The 25,111-nt window shown below is 36.2% G+C and overlaps 2 protein-coding genes across 11 annotated transcripts in view; one reads left to right on the forward strand and one right to left on the reverse strand.

Annotated features, from left to right (window-relative positions):
• Positions 1–18,393, forward strand: part of MYO6 (myosin VI) — a 145,651-nt gene extending 127,258 nt beyond the window's left edge. For 2 of the 10 annotated variants that reach the window (XM_015569439.1, XM_006772174.2), the window contains 8 exons: positions 453–613; positions 3,119–3,148; positions 5,902–5,940; positions 9,212–9,315; positions 10,482–10,613; positions 13,312–13,338; positions 15,857–16,075; positions 16,604–18,393. In XM_015569439.1, coding sequence (XP_015424925.1) covers positions 453–613; positions 3,119–3,148; positions 5,902–5,940; positions 9,212–9,315; positions 10,482–10,613; positions 13,312–13,338; positions 15,857–16,075; positions 16,604–16,803 — 912 coding nt within the window. In that variant the 3' untranslated portion in view covers positions 16,804–18,393. Of the gene's footprint in view, positions 1–452; positions 614–2,676; positions 2,716–3,118; positions 3,149–5,901; positions 5,941–9,211; positions 9,316–10,481; positions 10,614–13,311; positions 13,339–15,856; positions 16,076–16,603 lie in introns of all 10 variants that reach the window. The other 8 variants (XM_015569443.1, XM_006772180.2, XM_015569438.1 and 5 more) reach the window with 7 other exon arrangements.
• Positions 18,394–22,764: 4,371 nt separating this feature from the next.
• IMPG1 (interphotoreceptor matrix proteoglycan 1) overlaps positions 22,765–25,111 on the reverse strand; it is a 115,156-nt gene continuing 112,809 nt past the window's right edge. The window contains 1 exon segment of the mRNA XM_015569387.1: positions 22,765–23,485. Coding sequence (XP_015424873.1) covers positions 23,408–23,485 — 78 coding nt within the window. The 3' untranslated portion in view covers positions 22,765–23,407.

Consider the following 25,111-nt stretch of genomic DNA (forward strand, 5'->3'; position numbering starts at 1 on the left):
GCACGAATTTTGTGCACCGGGCCCCTAGTAGTAATAGATTAGGATAAGATTCTTTCCTCATCCCCATTTTTTAAAAAGTCCATGTCTGAGAGTAATTGATCACGTATTTGAGTTTCTTAGCTTTATTAACTTATCCTGAGCACAACCAACACTTTAAATTCCTGACATCTGCTTGCCTGGTGTTAGTGTTAATGTGATACCTGGGACACTCCTGTGATATTTGGGACACTCATCGTTATGGAATAGTGGAACCATGGTTTCTCTGCCTTCTCTTAGATTTGGAAAGAGCAAGTATAAATTATAATATAGAGAGAATAGAGACTGAAGAGCTTTCTGGTTAGATGATACATTCCTTACTAAGGAACTTGTCTGGAACAATTTTAAGTAGGAATGGGGATGACCAAGAGGACATGTGGGGACACTTTGGTGAGCCTGCTTTCTGTCCGTGGCAGGCTGAAGTGGAGGAGCAGCTGGCCCGACAGCGGGAGGAGGAGTCCCAGCAGCAAGCAGTGCTGGAGCAGGAGCGTAGGGACCGCGAGCTGGCCCTGAGGATCGCCCAGAGCGAAGCAGAGCTCATCAGTGACGAGGCCCAGGCGGACCTGGCGCTCCGCAGGTACTGGGCTGCTGGGTGGGGTGTGGCGCTCTCTCTGCGGTCTCCCTCTGTGCCTCTCACTTCAGCCTGAAGGGAATAGGAGAATCATATTCCTTAGGTCCTGGTATATTTTAAGTAAAACCATTTAAAACGTACTTGTATCCATTCTTATACCCAAAGGAATGAAACAAATTGATTTTATCAAATGGTTAAACTATTGAAAAACAAAACTGATACTTCAGTTCATGAGTACTTTAAGAAAACATATCAATGTTTACTCTGATAGTGCCAAAGAGTATTGTATCTTTATACATCTGGTTTAAGGTAGACATCTAATTTCTAAATACCTGCCATTAAAGTCTATAATAGAAATCAGTCACTTTATTATAATCCAGTCTAATATATTTGAGGTTGGTACTTATTATTTTCCTAATGCAAATTATATATATCCTAACATTTGAAATGAGGGGAAATTTTACACACACATACACACTCTATGTTTCAGAATAAATAGGTTTCCTTTCCAAGAAGGAAGGTTTATCACATTGAAATATTTTGGCTCCTCAGGTTTCTGAATTATCTCTAAATACTAAATGTTATTGGAGTGTGGAGGAATTTGGAAGTCCTTATTAAAAATCTCAGGAAGGTTTTAGTATAATAGATTCATTTTAAATTCAGAATATGGAAATATTAGTTTTTTTGAATATTTGTAAAAACAGAGCAAAACTAATTTGCGGAGTTCCTTTATTTTAGGTATATATGTTCTATATGTATGGTGAGGCACATTCATATATGTAACTATGCTTTTCTGAATGTTAGAGCACTGTTTATGACAAAATATAATTAAAATAAAAATAGTAGATGTTGCTATTTCCTTGTGAAAGGAAAAACTTGTTTTATATTATAGAGCAGTGCTTAGATTTTATTTAGCTGAAAACAAGATAGGGAAGGAATAGGGTATGTTAACTTACCTTCACACTTTTTCTAGTAAGTGATTATATTGGGGAGTTCTGGGGCCTGAATTGTGTATGGAAGTATATTATATTTAAATAAACTGAATAGGCCTATAAGCACAGGTATTATAATAATTTCTTAAGTTGTTGGGTTTGAGTCCATTAGTTGGGCTCTTGGTTAACATTTCGCCATAATTAAAACATTCCCACCCATCTATGGCTTTTGTACATGCAGACTTAGTTTAGCTGCTGTTCCATTCCTCCCCGCTGTGTTATGTTGCAATGGCCGGAGTCTTTGGTATAACTGACCAGTGGGTTGGCCAGGCTCCTAGACAAGCCAGGCTCTCACAGCTGCCATTCCTAACATGTGAGGACAACCTGAAATGGGCAGAGCTGGCTTTAGTGTGACTGAAAGTCATTTCTAAGGGGCTCATTATTGTAGTCATTATCGGTATTCATGGCTAAGCTTTATGTGTGAGCCTTTAAAATACTCAGCTGTATCCAGTACCATTCCTTATACTGTGTGTAAGATACTGGGTCACATGTGCACTGCTTCCCATCTTCAGAAAGATGCACTTCTTCCAGAGTGAGTGGTCTCAGGGAGAGAGCGGACCATTTAGGACCTTTGACAAAAATGACAAGTCACCTGAGATTTAGGTGAAGCAGGATTTACTAGGTAATGGGACCACAACTAAGTGATTAGGAGATATTCAAGCAGTTGTAGCTTGAAGGGAGGAAGAGTTTGTTTTAGTTCTCCCGTGGGACAGGCCTGGAGATGCTGTTCCCCCATCCCGAATGCCCATTGAAGTCCTGCCTGTAAACTTTCTCTGACCCCTGGTCCTGTGAGTGCCTTCTCCTCTGAACCTCCTGGTTAGTGTATACTGTGCACTGGAAGCATTAGCAATGTGTTATGGATGATGTTCTGTACTGATGTCCCATGTTCGATAATTTTATCTTACTCCAGGGCTTACATTAATGTTTTTGAATGTTTATTTTGCCTTTGTTAGTACTGAATTCTTTCTAACAATTTATGAGTAAGAACTCTCTGGCCCTGTTCTTAATGTTCTTGGGTTCTGTGATGTATTAAAAAAATATATGTAGATGGATTCTGCTGCAATAAACAATTTCAAGTTACTTTTCCAGCTCGGTTACGCATCCAGTAACTTCTAAGTAAGAATTATTTTTCACATGTGTAATATGTTTTAAAATATGGTCTCAATCAATTACACACGTGATCCTGGATGCAGAGTTATGATTTCACATAACAGGCATACCTTGAAGACATTGCGGGGTCAGTTCCAAAGAACTGCAATAAAGTGAGTCATAAACTTTGTGCTGGTGGAGGGTCTTGTCTTCAATTTGTGAAAAACACATTTGTGAAGCTCAGGGAAGCAAATCACAATAAACAAGGTATGCCTGTATCTGAAATTATGAGTAATCTCACACATAGATTAAATAAAGATTATGCACTTTTTTAAATCAGTAAAGTCACCAAAACATAAGTTGGGCACAGTCCAGATTTTCACAATTCAGAGTTGGTTATGATATTAACAAACATTTATTCTTTTCACAGAATTAATGGAGCAAGACCCAAAATGACACCGTACGTCATTTCGCTTTTTACAATTTGACTTAGTCATATAACTTTTTTTTTTAACAAGTTATGGATATTTTTTAGGAGAAATAATTTCCTTATTGAAGTGAATTTTATATTATTTCCTTTTATTAAAAAGAATAAGATAACTCATTTTTTCTTTCACAGGAAAAATGTTTAATGGTTCTTGTATGGTGTTCAGTCACAGTAGTTTATGGTTTCTTTCTTTGTGTTTTCTAACATTGTTTAAACACCCATTTTGTTTTTAATTATTCTTTACTTATTATCTTTATAGAATCAGATATAGAGATATAAGTAAGAATAAATAAAATATTTACAGTAGTTGAGCCATAATAGATAGCTTAGTTTTCAGTAGATGTGATAGTTTATTCTACTGATACCTAAAATAGTTTATAATCTGAAGTTATATATATAATGCTAATTTTGATGCTGATGTATCTTTTTGTTATGAAAATCTCTCCACACAGAGAGAATCTAAGTAACATTTGGGATATGCTTGTATTTTGTACATACTATGCATATAAAATTTTGGAATATGCATAAAATCTGAATATTAACAGCTTTTAGGCCCCAACTCTTATAGTAATGGTTCTCAACTCCTCAGACACAGATACCAATAACAAACGTAAAAATGATGCATGTGTATGTATAGTTCTCCAAACAATGCATGTTAAAGACAGGTAAAAGCACAGTAATTTATAATGAAGCAATGTTTATTTTAATATGAAAGTGCTTGTCTACAACTATAGAAAAATGTAATCAAGTACTCAAATGTTCGCATGTATACCTAAGAGCACCATGAATGCAACCACTTCAAACGCAAATTTATAGAAGAACGTTACATCAGTCAGTAAACGCCATGCAGTTGTGAACGGTCCTTTGTAAAGTTCTGGCCAGAGTTAAGTACACTCTCCTCTCCATTTTGCAATAGGTGCATCCTTACAGAAATTATCTGAATGTTAAAACCAGGCAAAAAAAGTTCTTCTACATGTAAAACTATGTGTGTGTGCATTTCACCTTAATGTTAAAGTCCCATGAGGCATAGAGCAGCTCTTCCTCGTGTAGGACATTTGGCATCCCTGACCCCTCACCCCATCAAAGGCCAATACCATTGTTCACCACAATGCACCAGGTTTTAAAAAGGTTACTGAGTGGATGCTCTCACCCTCCATTAAAAAAAACTTATGTATATTTACCAGTTGAGCTTGAATTCAGCCCTGTAACTGATGGTCTAAGGTAGTGGTTGGCACACTGCGGCTCGCGAGCCACATGCTGCAGTTTGCCGACCACTGGTCTAAGGTGAAATTGTGAGCATCTGCATATACTAGTCTGGGGAAATCAGAAGGGAAAAAGCACCTGGATTCAGGAACCATTTCTGTTCAGTATATTTGGTGTAACATAGGCCAGGTGAGATACTAAACCAGTGAAGCATGGGGTATACAGAGGAGTTGTTATTCCATCAACAGCCCAAGTAGTGAAAGCTCTGATTCCCTGGAAACCTGCTGTGGGAAGGGATAGGAGGGAGCTTCAGGAGGAAGCGGCGGTGAAATCAGAGGTGCTCTTGGGCACTGATAGGAACCTTGGGGCAGGTGATAATAGGATTAAAAATAGTTGCCAAAACCATGCTGAGTTTGAACGTTAGGAAATTCTGACTAGCCTAAAGAGAGGTAGATACATTGCTCAATGGGTAGTTTCTTTAGATTACATTTGGTTTTTTACTTTGTGTTTCTTGTCCTTGATCATCAGTTTTGAAAGATTTCTTTTTCTCTGACTGCTTGCTCAACTCGATCTCCATCAGAACCTGAGCTTAGCCAGTGTCCAGCACAAGGAAAGAGATGTACTAGTAGGAGCCCGGGAGTCTGGGTGGGCATCCTGGAAACCGTGCCCTAAGGCACAGCTACCATCTTTTGTTTTAATTTTTACTGGTTTACAGGATTTGGGGGTTTACCAGAGTCCGATGAATAGAATGAGTGAGAAACTTATTAATTATGAAGGAAGACAGCAAAGGACAGGAAAACAATAAGGCTAACAAATTATTGAGAAACATGATGAGACATCCATTCCATTTCACAGATTTAAACAAATATTGAGAAAGTTACACTCCTTGGGGTAATAAGAGTTAAGTAAGTTTTGGCCTTTGGGAAATGTTTGTCCTTGAAAAGTCAGAACACTTCTCATCTTAATATTTAACAAGCACTTGATGCATTTGAATTTTTTTTTTAATGAAAATACACTTTGATCTAGAATTCTAAAACTTTGAATACATCAGAATTATTTAAACTCTGGCAATGTAAAATAGATCAACTTGTTTTACCACCATTATACCTTGCTAATTAATATTTTCTAAGCAATTCAGTGTAAAATTTTATATAGAATCTATATTCTGCCAAGTTTCCTGTCTGCATTTAGAACATTTTATTCTGTACATAAAAAATAATACTAAGAAGCATGGCTCTCATGAGATTTTATTGAAAGTTCTTACTGCAAAAATAGGAAAGTCTGAATAACTTTAAGTGGATCTAAATAAAAATTTTGCTGTATTTTATGGCTATGTATGTAAAAAAAGTATATTGCAGACTTTTACAAAGTAAAATAATAGTGAATGGTTAGTAAATCAATAATCGTATTGAAAATATAAATATTTTTTAAATATAAAATTTTATTTATGCTTTTAGGTATTTTAAGTAATTTCTATGTAATTGTCTTTTATATAACGATGCTGTATTATCATTCTTTTATAGGGAACAAATGGCGAAAGAAATGTCAGAAATCTTGAGTAGGTTAGTGCAGTACAATTTGGGGGAATACATGCCACCTCAAAGTCATATTTTTAAATTACTCGTCAATATTTGTACCAGGACCTGTTATATGAATAATGCACTCAAAGCAAGGTAAGCATCTCCACATATATTTTCTGTACAAGAAGTGTCACTTCACTCTCACATAGAAAAAGATAAAAACCGGTGTTCCTGTCCATCGGTGTTTCTCAGTGGTGAAGCCACTGGCATTTTGGAACAGACTCTTTCTTGTTGGTAGTACTGCTGTGCCTATCACTGGCCCCCACCATCTCAGTCTCTCAGGGAACCCTTTCTGTCTTCCTGATGGAATGAGTATTTTGAAACTCCCTCTAGGGGCAGTGCTGCCCCTGGCTGGGAACCACTCTGCCTAGTTGAAGAGGGGAATCCTGCTCCCAAGGATTTTTACACCACAGTACACAGTTTAAAAACCACCGATAAGCCCTAGCCGGTTTGGCTCAGTGGATAGAGCATCGGCCTGTGGATTGAAGGGTCCCTCGTACTGAAGGGTCCTATACGGTTGCAGGCATGAGGTAACCAATAGATGTGTCTCTTACATTGATGTTTCTCTATCTGTGTCTCTCCCCCTCCCTTTCACTCTCTATAAAAACCAATGGAAAAAATATCCTTGGGTGAGGATTTAAAAAAATAAAAAACCACTGATGTAAAAACTGAACCACCAAAGGCTATAACTTCCCAGCAGGACCTGGTCCATTACCTTTATAAGTGGGATACGAATCAATAACATTTTAACTGTTAATTTTGAGCTTACAAAATTAATTGAAGATGTCTAATATATTTTTAAAAATCAAAAGTCGGAGACATATGTAATACTCTTTGTAATACTTTAAGCAATAAAACAATTAAAAAAATAAATAAAAATCAAAAGTCAATTTCCCTACTACTTTATTGTTTACATGAATGTCTGTTAATCAAGTCTAAACAATAAATTACAGCTTTATTTTACTATTTTAATAACTCCAAAGGTGCATTTTAGTCGTGTATTTTTTAGGATGCTGAGTATGATTTTAGGTAGGTGTCTTTTTGTTTGAGGTAATATGAATTAAAAGTTTATTTTAAGCAATTATAATTTGAATTCAGTGTTACTATTTTTAAAAGTATTAAAACACACCTTACGTATATTGACACCTCATGTATTTTCCGACAATCTATAAATGGTTTAGTAAGTAAATTCAGTTATTCTTTCAAAAGAAAATAAAGCAACATTAAAAAACCTATAATAATTTTCAGCTGCTCTTTTAGAAAAGACTCTTAGAAGACTGAGAAGAGAATTTTTTGTTGGTTTATTGAATGGTATTTTAGTGCTATAAAAAAGGGAAAAAAGAATACAGAATTTGAATAAATGTTAAAGCATAATTTATTGTTCAGGGTAATAGACCTTGCTGACACACAGCTGGTTCTTTCTGAGCAAAGCAATTTAGAAGAAAGAGCTACATGGGAAATTGCCAGTCGCACAGCTTATGAAAAATATGGATTCTTCAGTAAACCTAAAACAGATTTTAACCACAAAAAGCAGGAAGGACTAAATGGCCACACATTAGTTTTTATCCAGGCTTTTGTGTGTCGAACAGTTTTTAAGTATGTAGGCTGAAGTATGTTGTGTTTTATTCTCTAAAATGAAAGCATAAATAGGCCTTGTAAGGAGGTACAAGTACCCTATTTCATTGGTAAGCTCACTATTGAAGAAATAATTTCCTTGATTTCAGGAAGAAGGATACATATTCTCCCACATCATTTTCCAGTCAGTCTCATTATCTCTGTCTTGACGGTCAGGATTGTTGTTATCTTTCAAAATGTAACATGATGAGAAAGTAGCTCCCTTTAGTGTTGTACCTTGATTGTTCCTCTTTGAGAGGACATTTTTGGAGAAGTGGATGATAAAGGTGAAATTCCTTGTTTGGTACCTGAGAAGCAATATTTTAGTTCTTTAATATTTAGTTCTTTTAATATTTGTGTCATCTTCTTTTCACGTCTTGAAATAGGATGTGTTTAAATTCTTCCTTCATTACTTTGTGCTTAAAAGTCCATTTGCGCTTATTCTGAGTGTCTCCTCTGTGGCTAGTGTAAGCTGCTGGAAAGTAAATGTTCATTATTACAGAAAAAAAGTTGTTCCTGTATTTTCTGAATAATTATTTAAAATTATGTACATGGCTTAAGCCTGGAGTAGCACTACTAGGAAAAATTTGCCTTTGTTCTGTTTTATTTTAAATTTATTATTTTAGTATTTTATACTTATTTTTAATTTTTAAAATGTGCTTCCTCTCTTTCTACTCTAATATTCCTGTTACTCTGGGCAATATATAACACTTGTGCCCTTTGAAATCTCCGTTATCAGCTTTATGACCTAAAACCCCTACTTTTAATTTACATATTTATTACTCACTAAATATTTGGGTGTGGTTTTATCTGGTTATAGAACAGGGGTGGGGAATATCTGGCCTGCTGGCCCTTTAAGACCCAAGATAACATTTGGTCTGGCCCTGCCAGAGCAACCGCAGGTGGGACTCAAAATTGAGCAAATCAAGGAGCTTTTTTCATAGCAACAAAAATTTATATTAAGTGAATTATGTTAAGCGAATGATGTTACAAATATCCAGATGGCCCGTGGCAGAAAAATGGTTCCCCACCCCTGTTGTAGAACTTTTTTCTAAGTGTTCTTTAACCGTGAAGTTAAAAGGTCACAGGAGTTTCCAGAACCCAGCAGCTTTTTGAGCCTTTCTTTAATGACTAATGTGGTGGGTTGCATTTTAGGCATTTATCTGTGGACCCACTAAATACCCAGATGCCTAGGGAGATCCTGAGCCGGTAGGTGTGATTGGGGCTTGGCCATCGGTAGCTTCCAATAGTCTACAGGTGATGGTACTGTGTGGCCAATGGCTCATAAACCAACCCTTAATGTGCTTCTGATGATGATGTTCCTGTATGTTGAGGATTTCTTTTCTAATTTTGAGGAATACATATAAATGTATCTTTTAACTTTAGATAAACCTATGTTACTAGAATTTGGAATCAGAAGTCCTCCTAATATAGTTATTAAGTGGCACGGTGGAAAATTTTAATTTACCTGGGCATTCTATAGTACACCATTCTTCATTTCATCCATCAAAGATACAAAAATTACATTTTTTTAGTAGTTATTTCCAGTTCTTAAATGTACGCTCACTTTCTTCCTTCTTTAGTTAACATTTTATTCATGTTTCTAGTTTAAATATGTAAAAATATGTAATAATTGCAGAGGTCCTGCTGTACAAGCCACCAAGGCAGCTGCTGGTACCAAGAAACATGATCTTAGTAAATGGAAATATGCAGAACTACGTGATACCATCAATACTTCTTGCGGTAAGTGTATGGAAAGGATGAAAAAATGGGAAGGCTCCCTACCTAACATGTAATAAATACCCAGCGTCAGGTGCTGTTTTTAAAATTTGCATATGAATTAGTATAAGCCATCCTCTCTGTTACTATTACCTTGAAATGAAGACCTAATTTATTCACAAAGCTAAAAGGAAGACATACTTAAATTAGTTAAATTCATTTTGCTTATCTCTTGCCTAAGTCAGAGAAGAAAAACTTAGAGAAATTATGGTCTGGGCTATACTACCAGAATCTTTTGGTCCATGAATGCAAAGGAAAAGATGGCAGTGCAGTCCTTCCTTTTATTTTTTTAAAATATGTTTTTATTGATTTTAGAGAGAGGAAGGGAGAGGAAGCAAGAGATAGAAATATCAGTGATGAGAATGAGTCATCAATCGGCTGCCTCCTGTATGTCCCCATTGGGGATCAAGTCAGCAGCCCAGGCAATGTGCCCTGACTGGGAATCAAACCGTGGCCTCTGGTTCATAGGTTGATGTTCAGCCACTTAGCCACACTGGCCAGGCCAATCTTTCCTTTTTAACACTTCTTCTTCCAACAGAATAAAATACTATATCCAGAGGTTCCCACATGGTTGAGTTCTTGGTTAAATCATAGTGTTGAATTCATAGTACTATAAGTAGGAACTAAAGTGTCATAGTTGTACAGACTTCTCACTATGTTCTTTCCTACCTCACTGATTTTATCTGCATAATTACAAACAAAAAATGTGTTACATATAAATCTAGCTTGCATTTGAATACAGTGACTTTTTATTCCTTTTCATTCTGTTGTAGTAGCCTGTGACCTTGGACAAGTGACTTAACCTCTGTAATTTAAGTTCTTCATCTATAAAAGACCTATTTAGTCCAAGGTGTTTGTTTGTTTGTTTTATTCAAGATTCTTATGTTGAACAAATTATATAAAATAGTAATAATGTATAATAAAATTCTGTAAATATGAAAGATAATATTACCATAAAATACTCTTTATCAATAATTAGCTTACTTTTAATTTTTTACTATTACTTTAAAATGAAAACTTTATATTATATACTGTCAATATATATATATGTTTATGCCACAGAATAATTATGCTAGACAACTAAATTAGGATGTTCTTTTTCTCTCTTTCTCTTTCTATGTAATTGGTAGATATCGAGCTCCTGGCAGCTTGCAGAGAAGAATTTCATAGGAGACTAAAAGTGTATCATGCTTGGAAGTCCAAGAATAAGAAGAGAAACACTGAAACAGAGCAACGTGCTCCAAAGTCTGTTACTGATTATGGTAAAAACAAATCTGTACTTTGGAATGTACTGTACATAGGACATTTGGGTGAAGTGTCCAATATAAATTTTTTCTTATATAGAACTGTGATCCACTGAACCTAACACAACCACGATGGCTTATCGCTCATAGCATTATTTCTATTAAAAACATTTAAAGTCTTATTTGTTAAGAAGTATTGAATTTACTTCTTAAGATACATTCTAGAGGTAAGAATAATCTTGTCTGTATTGAAGAGGTTGTGCAATAGTGTTGTAAATATGTATTTCCCCGCATATAAGTGAGAAATAGTACCTTGGTTTGTTCTAGAGTTTTGCCAAGACCAGGATTTGATATTTCTGACTGATTTCCAAAAAATGAATTTTGTTACTTTGTTATGCAAAAGGAAATTTCTACTCTTGAAACTAGAAAATAGAGCAGGGTAGACATAACCTAGTGAAAGTACGCATTAGCTTTAACAGTAATTGAGAATACCTTTAATATTTGAGTAGTAATTTCACATATTAAACTTCATAAAAGCAATAATTGGATTTCGTTAGTTAACTTGCTACCTTTAAACTGACACAATTTATTAGCCTAATTTTGGTTAAAGACACGCTGACAGCATATGTAATGCCTTTTTTATTTTGTAAAGGGGTACATTCCCAGCACTTGATAGTATAGTGTGGCAATGCATGACCCAACTTAGGGAATGAACTCTCAGTTATATTTTGCCTCCTTCACCTTCCTAGCAAATAAAAGCAATGTTTGATTAAAGTAGTGGTTCTCAACCTGTGGGTCGCGACCCCTTTGGGGGTCGAATGACCCTTTCACGGGGGTCGCCTAATACCATCGCAAAACACATATATAATTACATATTGTTTTTGTGATTAACCACTATGCTTTAATTATGTTCAGTTTGTAACAATGAAATTGAGGGTCACCACAACATGAGGAACTGAATTAAAGGGTTGCGGCATTAGGACGGTTGAGAACCACTGGATTAAAGTCATTGAAGGGATGGACTTTTAATGTTTCCAAGTTGTTTCAAAAATAGATAGATGAAGATGTACTATTAAGAGAGATGTTAGTGCTGATGATGCTCAAGGGGTGCCAACAGTGAGAACATGACACTCTAGATGGGCAGTAAGAGGTCACCCGGAACTAGGAAATAGCAAGTAGAGCACCCTCTCAACATTGACCTTCTCATGACACCATTGCATTCTCCAGGTTCAAACTTTGTCTCTGGGAAATGAGGAAGAGCAGGTGATTCCATTGCCTGTTCACTGTCTGCACCCATTTCCAACCACAGTTTCATTTGTTTTGTAAAAATCTCAATGGGTTATTCTTTTTAGCTCTAATTTTCTAATCATGATCTTTGGCTGATAGTCTTTGATTATGTTTTATTTGAAAATTTATTCATCTGAATGATTACACTTCTTTAAAAAAGAGGAATTAATGTTGCATTCACATTTTGAATGCATATACAAATGCTCCTTATAGTTGCAAACCAAATTTTGATAGTTTCTTCACCCAACTTTGCCCCCAAAAGGAACAAATAATCCATGACTTACCTTGCTGGTGCTTATACTATTTTCTTTCGTAATGTATATACACCATTTTGGAAGAACAAAAGAGTAGATTCAAAGTGCCATCCAGGTACAAATTTAGGAAGTTTATGTGAACACATTCTATTTGTAGCCTTCAAAGAATTTGATTATGGGCTCCTTTCAGGATGAAAGGTAACTTCTGCTCTGCAAAGCACTTTATTTTTCTGTCTTGTTTTCTCATGTAAAACTCACACAGGAGCTACAGGTAAAAGGAAAGGTGAAGGACACCAAGACACGTAACAAGCTCAGTTGAGAAAATTCTACACTTAGGTGGTTTACTAACGGGTCAGCTGATTGGCCTTTAAGAAGAACTGCTCTGTAATTCAATACTTGGGAGGATTTTAATTCATTAATGTGAGAAAATAAAATTATAACAGCTGTGATGAACAAAAATATAATGAGGTTATTGCCCGTAAGAGTAATGCATGGACAAATCACGGTGATTTCTGGAGTTAGGAGTTCAGATCCTCAGGCTCTCCTCAGGGTGAGCACGCTCTCATCACATTTACTACAGATAGATTTTCAGAAGTAACTTTGGTGCCATGGAAAATCACCCAGTAAAAATTTATAATACTTAGTTGCTTAAAACAAAGACTTTGGAGAGTAGTTTTATTTCATCGTTCCTAAAATAAAAATGGCATGTGTTTTAAACAATTCGAAGAAATTAAAACATCCTGGGTACATGTGAACATGGCAGGACGTTTTCTCTACTGCATATAACTTTTGGATGAATTTAGAATTTATCCTCTTTTTTTCCTACATGAATGCTTGTGATGCCTTAAAGTTACTATAATGTCCATTATTAAGTGATTGTGTTGGATTTTTGTTTGACTATTACTGTGTCCCAAAATCGCAAATGAAATGCAGTTTTTAAATTTCAGTCCTCTTTATATGTCCATCAGGCAGAATTTTCTAAAACATAATCAAAATAGTTAAAAAAAAAAAAAAAGAAAGCAGTATCTACTTGTAGGTATTTGTCTATGGACAGGATATTTACTTATTACTCACCACCTCAATTGATGGAAAGCCTTTACTATAAATTAGAAGAATGCTCACTTAACAGTTTTGGCACTTTTATCTTTTTTTCAACATAAAATATTTGTTCACAGATTTTGCACCATTTTTGAACAATTCACGTAAGTCAATGGGTGGTAACTCATGAGCTAACTGGAAGATGGGTTAAAAATACTTTATAAAGTACTAACTACTATTAAACATTGTTTTGCTACAATTTTTAAGTGGAACTATAGTACATTAATGTTGGTTTATCTGTACTAGATATATAATTTGAGATGATACTTTCATTTGGGTCACTCCAAAAAATAACCAAAATTTAAACTGTTGTTTTATAAAATTACTTCATTTTAAGAAATAACTAGAATTTTAAACTGTGAATATATACACAATTCTTATTGTAGCAAAACTCTATCTTACTAAGCAGCTGATCTTTTAGAATAAAGACTAACTTTAGGTGCCGGTTTCAAACACTGTGGTGGGATAAGCATGTCTGTTCAAAGAGATTGGAGTTTTGTATGATAATACAAATGCAGATTTAAAAGGACACCACTTCATAGGAAGAAGAGATTATTCTGTTATGTTTGTAGATTCCTATGATGCACTTTTAAAATATAATTTAAAAGATTTGAGTCATCTTAATGTGCAGTAAATTTCTTCTAGAATCAGTTTCAACAATCATTTGGACATACAGTAGGTTCTCGAATAACTTTGTTTTATTCACTGTCCTTCTGTCATTACATTGAAGAACTGCCATAGGAAGTTACCTCTTGTTGATATCAATCAGCCTATGGTAAAGTTAGTTACTTTATATGTTATTTCACTTAAAGTCACTGAACCTATTGAAGACATTAAATGAGGACTTACTGTAGTGCCATATTTATTTGCCAGCTGGTTAGGCTTGATTTTTGAAAGTGCTTTTAGTAATTTGTAGGGCTATATTTGAAACTTATTTCACGCTTTTGAAGATAACATTATTGGATGTTTAGAAGATGAATTTCCATCTTTTAATGTCTGTATCTTTGTACTTTCCCAGATGGATATTTTCTCCCCAATACAATTTCAGTTCTCGCATTAGTAGAAAAAGCGATCAAAGAATTTATGTTGGGTTTCTTACTTTTATCAAGTATATTAAGTTATAGGAGACTGTTATTTTAAAGAAAAAAGTAGGTTAATTTAGTGGGTGGTGATCAGTATCATATTAAGTTTTCTATCAACTAGACATTAAATTCTAATTCACGGCTTAAAATGAAGGATTTTTTTTTAAAAAAACCCTTTTAAAATATGTTAGTTTTGAGTTAATGTGTTTTCTTCAAAGTAGGTAGTTTTTAAAACTCAAAATGGAAGCACTGAACTGTAAGAAGTTTTGGTGGAACAGGAACAAAAGAATAAATAAGCTTCTCTCTGTTAACTGCTAAAGGTGATGCGGCTTTTTAAAGTCACTAACAAAACTGGGCCTCGGTTTCATTCTTTCCCAGGCATTAGAGCTTTGCTAACTGCTGCTTGCTTTCTCTGGTTTGCACAGAAATAAATTCAGTCGCTAGAAAGCTTTGGCTGTTGGTGTAAAAAGTAGAATAAGAGTATTTTCATCCTTTTGGTATTTGGAGATTCTTACAAAAGCCATATGGCTGTTCTTGACTTATCCATATTATATAATTTCTCACTGACATACTTAGTTTTTCAGTGAGATTCTTAATTGAGCTGCAGTAAATGGTTGGTCCATTTTGAAAGTTGTAAGTATAAAGCATATTAAACAGACTTTACCCAAATTATGTTGCTGAAAATGTCAAGTCATTGCCCCAGAGAAATGTTTATATATGTAGATAAAATAAAAACCCAATTGTCTAGTAATGGAAATTGAGCAAGGGGGAAAAAGTTTATTAATAGGAGGGTAATGCCCAGCACTATCAGAAAAGCAGAGAGTTTTTGTTTTGTATTGGCAAAGGGGACCAAATATTATATACTTTTCACTTATTTTAGTGGATCTTACTCCAAGAGGAATCTGTTTTCAGAGTAAGTAAATATCTGAGGGAAAGTTCATGTTTACTATTACAGTTTTTTTTTGTCTTTGCTGTTGTCATGAAGTCATTTAAATAGTATTAGTGAAATATATGTATTATTTTGGCCATTTTAAATCTCAAGATTGGCTAAAGAGGAAACTTTTGTCTTCCATCATTTTGAGGAACTTGTGATTAATTGACAAATATCATCTATAATCCTTCAGATTTGTATAATTACTGTTTGTTTTACCATAAGTAGTCCTGTCAAAGTTACTCTTCTGCCTTCATTTGAACTCTTTGGAGGAAAAATATAAATCTAGTAAATAATACTAGTTTGCGTTCCTGCTGTGTGACTTTATTTTAGGTTATTATGGCTGCTGCTGTTGGGGTGTATGCAGGGTGTGTGTGTGTGTGTGTGTGTATTTGCAATGTAAAGGAACTTCTTTAGGGCAAGAAAATTCTGAAGAAATTACACTGTGAATTTTATTCAATTATAGGCAGTTATTATTTACACTTTGTTTTAAATTTCCTAATAGGAACCCCTCTTCCTTTTAAAATAATGTGTGGTGCATTTTAGGATTCAAGACTGTTTTGTTATCCCTTGGGCTGCTGGTTTAACTTTCCTTGTTCCGTGTAATAGCTCAGCAGAACCCAGCCGCTCAGCTTCCTGCAAGGCAGCAGGAGATCGAAATGAACAGACAGCAGCGCTTCTTCCGCATCCCATTCATCCGCCCTGCTGACCAGTACAAAGACCCGCAGAACAAGAAGAAGGGCTGGTGGTATGCCCATTTTGATGGACCTTGGATTGCCCGGCAAATGGAACTCCATCCTGACAAGCCACCCATCCTTCTTGTGGCTGGTGTGTATGACTCACAGGAAAAAAATTTATAAAGGAGGAAAGGATTATAAACTCTGAATGAAACAACCTAATATGTAATGTAATAATTCACTAAAAGTTTAGGATTGAGGGATGGAGTTTTGCAGTTAAATCATGTTTTCAGTTAGTTTGAGGTTTAATTTATTTATAATGTGAACTTGCTTGGATTATGTCCTTGTAGAGCAAATAGAAACTATTCTATGTCCCAAGAACCTTTCCTTGGTATTAATTATATCAGTTGATCTGTAACAGCTTAAGGAAATGTAGCATTTTTATTAGCCCTCATAATTTTTTTGATCAGTTGTAGTGATGGTACATTTTGAGAGGGTCTTTGTTGGAGGACAAACTCTTTCTCTGGTGAGTTTATTAAGCAGATTTCAATCCTGGGGGAAGAAAATCACGTTTTGAAAGTTCTCAAATCTATGAGAATTGATACATACTTCAGGAATAAGGGTTGTAGCAGTAGTTCTGAAAGAGACATGGTAATTCTCTGCTGTCTCATTTGTGCAGGTAAGGATGATATGGAGATGTGTGAGCTGAACCTTGAAGAGACAGGCCTGACTCGAAAGCGTGGTGCTGAGATTTTGCCAAGACAGTTTGAAGAAATCTGGGAACGCTGTGGAGGCATCCAGTACCTTCAGAATGCAATTGAGAGCAGACAGGCGAGGCCCACATATGCCACGGCCATGCTGCAGAATCTGTTAAAGTAGATGTTACACTCCGACTGGCAGCAGGGAGCCCTGCCGCGGTACTAGGTAGGGTGTGTGCCCCAGAGATTTAACCATTCCACGATCATGTTAGAATTACTTCTACAAAGTGAACAGCTTTTATTAATCATGGCTTTTTGTTAATTTAAGGTTAATTATGGTAGTGACTTTGGGACCTAAAAATTATTTTCCTATACCCAGCTGTAACTGTTAAACCTCTGTTATTCTCATACTTGTTACACTTGGACAGATTCTGATATGTTTCATTCTGTGCAGACTACCTTAAGTCCATCATAATTGTTCTCTAGGAAAAGAAATTTGAAAAATAATTCAAAAGACTCGATTTCTAAGGATGGCACAGTATAATATAACTGGAATAATGAAACAGCTTAAATTTTCTTACAAAGATTAAGTCATTTAATATTTTGATTGGAAAAGCTTTCTACTTTCTTTACTCGCTTTTGCAGAAATTCATAGAAATTTCCATCAAAGGTGGAAATTTTTATTCCCCCCTTCTTTTGCAGTGTGTCTTAGATTGAGTAAAGCCATTTGCCTGAAGTTCTAGCATTCTAGAATGAGCCTTATGTGATTGATGTACTTGATGATAAAGAAGGTACTCATTGTATTCTGCACGGATTTGTTTTTCTTTTCTATTACATTATGTTGTTATAAGAATATTTTTCTTATATTCCATGGGCAAATAAAGGAAATTCAGATCATGTAAGTGCTTAAAAGTTTTGGGATAACTTTTCTTTCATTTAGAAAAGGAAATAGGTTTTAGGTGGCACTGTGGCGTAACTGTACTGAATTCAAATATTCCTCCAACTTCATCTCAATTGTGATTTTTATATCAAAATCTTGTCCAAGTTGTTTCATATGATTTAGGCTAGTGTTCTGCTTCAAAACATCCTTGTTTTAAAAAAGTTCGTAGTGTCTTTTGGCCTTTGAGATTTTGGTAATTGTAGAGCTGTTTTATAAGCTTTGTAATTCAAAAGCCCTTGAACTGGGTAATTGCTTGTTTCATGTAACTGATAATTTAAGAAGTTTTCCCTGTGTGCTGTTAGTTTTGATCAAATGTCAGCAGTTTCTAGCCTAATATTTATGACTTTCATGTTAGGAATTTGGAGGCAAAAATACATCAAGGAATTATGTTGACATAATCCTAAAGAGTCTTGTTTGTATTTTAGAATAAAATTAGAAAATAAAATACTCTCTGCACTCTTTTTTTTTCTGATTTCAAATGACACTAACTTTTGAACTGAGTTTTAAGTGATTTTTTTTTCCCCTAGAAAGAGTACCTCAGCTAGGAAAATATTTCCCAGCTGATTAGATTAGTTTTCAGACACTGTTTTTAGAATTGCCTCTCCACATCTTTGTACAGAAATATTTACTTATTACAACACTGTGCAAATAATTGTCTTCTGTTAAAGAAATTAAATGGCCCTGCCTATGCTACCGAGAATGTGAAAATGATTATCTTTTGAAGGATGTGTTACTCCATAGACTAACCCACCCTTGTGTCATTTGGTCCCTGCGATTGGTGACAGAAGGGCTTGGTTACTGACAATAAATGACCTGTTCCCTCTCTTCTCATCACTCGCCTTTAATTGATGTTTTTATTTGTATAAGATAGTGAATGGTAAGCTTTGTTTCTTAACTAGGAACAAGTAAAGTCCTTGAAGAAAATGTAGTCACCAAATATATTTTTAAGGACTTGTCTTAAACAGTTTATGTATCTCCCAGACTCATATAGCCACTAGATGGAAGACTAATCAACCGTACAATTATTATAATGAGAGGACTTAACATTTTGAAGAATTTGTAAGAAATACATCACAGCAAAGCACTGTTACAAGTCTTTTACTTTAATAGCTAGTGAAATTATAGTCTTAAGCCATTTTGCTGCTAATTATGTCACATAGCTGTCCTAGAACTTACCTAATTAAAGTAGTCTCCTGAGGTAGCTGTGGCTACCAGGAGAACTGCCCTAATTCAGACAGACTCACAGTAACCTACATACGGACATGCACATACTCACAGAAGCCCCTCTCCCGGGGAACTTAGGGCCTCGCCAACCTTTCAAGGAAAGAGCAGAAATTGTGTACTAAACGATGTTGATGCAACTGCTTTACGGTGTTCACAATCAGAGCCACAGGCGCTAGGTGGAAACTGTAGGAATCAAATGCCAATTCATATTTTAATCAGTCATTTTCATTGAGATGTAAAACTAGAATTTAAGCCAGCACACTGTATATTCACCCATTGTACGCCATAAGCGTCTGTAGACACAAGCGGTGGACCTTCCCCACACGCCACGTGCGTCTATAAAAAAAATGTTTTCCCTAAGTGGCAGCCCTGGCCAACTTTAAAATCATTTTTTCATGAGAATTTTCAGCTGAAAATATTCCAGAATACCTGAACTATGAGTAATACATTTGTTTTTATAATATTCATTGCAAATTGATTTTTTAAATTAAATTCAAAATATCGTGGTGTGTAGGGATGGTTTCCGTTTTGGACGCGGGGCAGTTAACTGGTTATGAACTAATCTTTTTTTAATGCTTATCTCACTCAATACCAGTTCCTTCCTTAGTGAATGCTCTGCAAAGGTAGATATGCATAAAATACTTAAAATGAGAACACAAAATATTTTCACATCAATTCAGTTATAATGTAATTCCTAATTCCACTACCACATTTGACATATGTCCCTAATACACATAAAAGAAAGAGTGAGTTTAGTTGTAAAGTTGAGTAAGTAGGTGGCACCTCCTCGAACAGTTGTGTGAGAAAGAAAGACTGCATCTAGGAGCACAAGCCCACACATAAGACGTTCAACTGTGACTTGAATTCCGCTCTCTACAATGATGTCTCATAGATGACTCTTTCCAGTAGCATTGTGAACCCTTTTGTTCTGCCAGCAAACAAGAAGTTACCACCTGAAGTGGAAAATAGGTGATATTTGCAGAAGCGTAGCTAGAGAATAGAAACTCCCAGGCAAGGATAATAATGAGGACTTATTGTTTATAGAGCCTCATTAATCGAATTAAAAAAGATATTTTCACTCACAGGTTATTAACTATGGTCCTCGAGGGATCCAAATGTGCAGATCTTTGGTTTTGTTACCTGAAGTACTTAGATCAGTAGAACAAATATTTATTGAACGGGTCAGTCAGTCAATTAATACAATGTTAGAGGTAGATCTACTTCCTTTTACAGAGGAGGTACCAGAGATCCCGAGAGGTCAAGTCATTTAGTTCTAGACTGTGAGAGAGAGAGAGAGAGAGAGAGAGAGAGAGAGAGAGAGAGAGAGAGAGAGAGAAAGAGAGAGAGAGAGAAAGGAGAGAGAAATGCCTTTGCTCCAATCAGGTGGAGAAAAAAGGAATCAAAACGAGCAAGCACTTTGCATGGCCTCCTGAGGGTTTAAAGGGCTGCCCCCCTGTCCTTCCACATCTTCAGAGGTGACAGGTTTTCCCTTTCACGACCAGCAATAAGAAGTATTGATGGTTTTTATTCATCACAGAAGATAAACAAACAAGGGAGAAGAGGGCAGAGGATATAGAGGATATCTACCAAGGAGAATAAGGACACGTTGGGGACAGCAGGTGTAACAAAAAGGAAAGAGAAGAGCAGTGGTGGAGGAGAAAGAAAAGGGTTTGCCTCTGGAGACTACATCCCCAGGTTGAAAACACTGATACATTTTGGGTGACAAAGCACTTTTAGATCTTTGCTAAACTTCAGTATGCAAGAGCAGAAGCTATGGTTATTAAACTTGGACCAGAATAGAGCTGGTATATATGTCCGTAGCATGTAGAAGTGGCACTGCCACCCTGGAGAAGGCCAGCGACGAGCAGACATTCTGTGGGTAAGCCTGCAGGCAGAGTCAAATGGAGAGACCCTCACAGGTAGAGCCTACCTGTGCCAGGACCAGATCTATGAATATAAGTTCAGTTCAAATCAGTGTATTCTTCCTTCCCATCACTGATCTAATGTGTGAAGTAAGTTGTCTTACTTTCAGTTGTCATCCTTTTAAAGAAGTTTTTTTTCAAGAGATAATCGAAAAAACACACATCAAAAAGAGAATCTTTAATCCTAATTAGTACCTATGCAGAATGTCACTTTCAAACCTCAAATAGGTTTATTAATTGGCCATTTTCTTTTTACTTTTGAAAATTCATCTCACTGTAACTCATACCTAATTTTTCCTCATTTCCTTTAAAATGTATATCTGATGCTTTCCTAAAATACTGATGTACTGGAAATAACAATAAACGCTTTCTATGTAGAACTTCCTCCTGCATCTTGTACTTTGAATATAGTTCCAGGTGCAATCAGTTTTTAAAGTTGTCAGTGTTGCACTTGTTGCCTCATGTCTCAGATGGAATAATGTGAGAATCTGGGATTCTGAAGCTTCATCCAGTCACGAGAGCTGGATCCCCTGCGCTGGTGCTGTAGGAAGAGACAAGGAACTCAGGTAATCGAAGTTTCCTGGAGCTTTGGCCCAAACTCCTACGGGGTTTCCATCCAGGGAACAAGCAGCTATGTGAGCCACAACTCCTCGGTTGCCTAGATGAGAGAACATTCCCCAGGCCCTTACCAATCTGTGAGGTGACACAGGATGTAAAAACCGGGGCCCCAAAGAAGAGTCCTTCCATACACCTGGTTTACGTAGGCTACTTCATTCCTCTCATCTGGGACCTACCGTGACCCAGGTGGTCGTCTCAATGTGCAGGGACTCAGCTGTCTAGCCTCCACAGCCCTTCCCTGGCTGGTTTGAAAAGACCAGTCTAAAGAGTGGGTGATCCTAAGAAGGAGAGGCATTTGGCTCAAACACAATGGAGGGTTTACCTATTTCTCTTTCCCCATCAAAAACCACCTTCTCTGCAGTAGTTAGAACACAACTGAGATGTAGGCAGTGAAGGGCACATAATGGGAGCTGAGAGTATTAGGTTTTCATTTTCTCTTGATGAGTTTTTTTCATGAACATTCGGTTCACCTATCATTTCTAACAAGCATGTTTTCCTCTGGGGAGTTCCAGGGACGTGGAAGTGAGCGGGTACGTCTCCTGCCACCATTCTTTGCTTTGTGGCACTTTGTTGCCACATCACAGTTTGGAGTCCTTGTCAGATATCATAGCTCCTCATTTTTGGGGAGGATTGGGGTGGGAATAGGGATGAAATTTATACATTTGTTAGAGCAACATGAGGGAATATTAAGGATTTGTAAGCAGGAGCACATGTCACTTCCCCAAAGATTGTCTCTGTTGGTGAGAAATATTTGTTTTTGTTTTTATTTTTGAAGCTTACTGCTAAAATGTTGCTGTCAATGTTTAATATTTTGCTCTCTTTTAGCCGCATTAAAATCATGCTTGACATCATTCATTATCATCCATAACGCAAACCCAGGGACTAGCTACTAAAACACAGACACATTTTATTATAAATCGATGAATGAATATATGGTGTTCCTATTTTATTGAAATTAAGGTTTTGCAGCAAATATACTTGATAGTAGAACATTTGAAAGAGATACAGAGGAATTCATGTTTCATTAAGCAGCACATTAAAAACTGGCTCAACTGGATCACCTTGATTCAATCTAAGCATACACCAGAGTTAGCGTAATGAAGTTAAGTGATTATAGGAAGACGTAGTTCATCTGTGGTGGAAACAGGAATTGGTTATGTCACAAAGTACAACCTTACTTTTCCCAGGATAGTGTGTTCCTTTAAAATAGCTTTATACAGTAACAGGGAAAGATTTTCTATGATGTGTATATCTGAACTCCTGTTACATTTTCTTTTAAAGAAATCAATCAGAAATTATTGGCAACAAAACAACCTACCATGTAAGCAGTACTCCTATATAATAAAGATGTAATATGCAAATGGTCTTTACACTGTGAAGCGTAACAACCAACCAGAACGACCTGATCACCCATCAGCAGGAGGGTGGGGCAGCGAGCTACATCGAGCCACTGGTGAGCTGTTGGCGCATGGATCCGTGCACAGGGCTACTAGTTTCTCATAAAATTAATGTGCCTAAGAACTGAAGGTGTGTGTGTGTGTGTGTGTGTGTGACAAATATTGAAGTGTGGAGCATATTTACCCTCACCAGTGTTTACCTACTATATATGTCCATGCATGTAGAGACCTGCATCTCCTTGCATAAGTAATCAACTTTTATGTACATTCTAACATCTGAAGAGCTTTGCTTCTGATATATTGTTCACCTTCCACCCCCAAAACAATAGGTTGCACTTGTAAATGATTTGTGAACAAGTTTTCAGGGCAGCTGGAAGCAAACTGGTTTACTATTTCCTTCGCTATCACCCAGGAATAGCCAAAAGGTTTCACTGGTTGTGTTTTGGATTTTGATAAATAAGCATCCCTTCCTTCAGAAGGTACCAGTCATCAGTGCGCAGTCTTCTCTGTTTGAAATGTGGTGCGTGCTGGATCTCAGTGTTGTCTGTAGGCCTGGCTTCTCACAACCAGTGTATATGCCTGCCTACGTTTTCAGAATTTTGACATAGTGCATTCAATTTTCCTTGAGAAAGCAAGCCATGTCTCTTGAGATAGATTAAATGATAACATGTACATTTTCAGTTTTTAATTTCCTTCCCAATCTTGATGGTTAAACTCTTCATATCCTACCGTCAGTGATTCAGGATTTCTTTTCCTGGTTACCTGGAAGAAAAAATAATTTTAAGAGCTTAAGAAATGCCATCGAAGAGCAAATCAATGACTCATTTAAAAATGGCCTCTGCTGATGGATGAGAGTATGCTTGCCATTTAGGCTATTTTTTTTGAAAGGTTGAAGATGCTCCCAAAATATTTCTAACTTTTTAACCTGCTATAAATAGATTCCATCTTTTCTTAAACCAATTCACATTCTCAGGCTGAACTTTCTTTTGAAGTAGGGGTAGCAAATAGTTTGTGAATGGAAGTCACCAGGTTCCCTTCCAACCATAGCAGACGTTGTTATCCCACATTGCTGCTTCATTTGAATTGTGGTTCTTAATTCTACCTGGCACTTCAGGATTTGGTTGGTGTTTGCTTCATCCTGGCCATTTTGTTAATATTAGATCCTGTGTCCCATTGTCATTTTATGGCTCGAGTCTGCACTTTATCTGGCTTTCCAACTTTCTTTGTTTCAGGAAGTCAAAATGGCCCACATTATTTCCAGCGTGTACTCGGACACATGCTACTATGATTAGCACTTGATGCGGCTGTATATTGTATATTGATTGCATATTGACCATAATAACTTGTTTCAAGTGTAAGCTTTGATGCGTCTCCATCTAACACTATGGATCTCAGGGAGGGTGGACACTGGTTGATGATCATTCATTTTTACCATCAGGGGACTAGGTATAATTTTTGAAACTAGGTGATTTCAGGCTAAACATTTTCCAAGGTATTTTCCCCAAAGTCATTTTGAAAAAGCTCAATGTAGGCTATATTTAACCTGGTTATAGATAAATTATTTCCCTTTGTCAGATACTTTTTTTTTTTTTTAGTAAAGTAAGTTGATGAATGATGAGTGTTTTACAAGAGGTAACTAGGAAATGGAAGGAACATTTATCTGAGGATGAACTTTTAGGAATTTTTGAAGTTGCTCATTTACAAATCACTTTTTCTACATATTTATTTTTCTACATATTTTGGTTTGGCTGATTATTTGAAATCAAAAGAAGATATTTTATAAGTACATGCATAAAATGATTCAGTTCCAGGAATGTAAATTATCATAATGAAAATTTCAACCATGTGAAATGCATTGATAAATCACGTGTATATTTTTATAAGAAAGGTTAAAAATATTATACAATACTCGGATTATTTCTGTTATTTTATAGTTTTGCCTACACATTTTAGTTAATGCCAATCTTCTGTCTCTACCCTTCCTGCACCAGGAAATGCCTTTCTCCACCCCTACCCTCCCCGCCCCCCCCCCTTGAAAATGCTAAATCAAAAACCCTGGCAAGGAAAGGAGAAGTGCTTTTAATGAATTCTATTTAAAATAAGAGTCAGGCTCAGAAATATTTTAAATGTCCTTCAAATTTCAGTGGTTAAAATCAGCATGTAAAAGTATGTTTAACACTAGTTTCGTGTGCTTGATTTTTAGAGTGACCTGATGACCTACAAAAGAAAGCAGAACACGATATTCTATTTCCCAGGCGTATTGGCTTTAACAGCAACTACGACTTCCTACTCTTTTGGTTTGAAAATGATGAGTGAAAATGGGCAGCACATTTTGCCAATGTCTTTGTTAGGCTTGGAGGAAGTGTGCTTTCTGCACCTCCCTGCCCC

Source organism: Myotis davidii, unplaced genomic scaffold, assembly GCF_000327345.1.
Source record: "Myotis davidii unplaced genomic scaffold, ASM32734v1 scaffold104, whole genome shotgun sequence".
NCBI lineage: Eukaryota > Metazoa > Chordata > Mammalia > Chiroptera > Vespertilionidae > Myotis > Myotis davidii.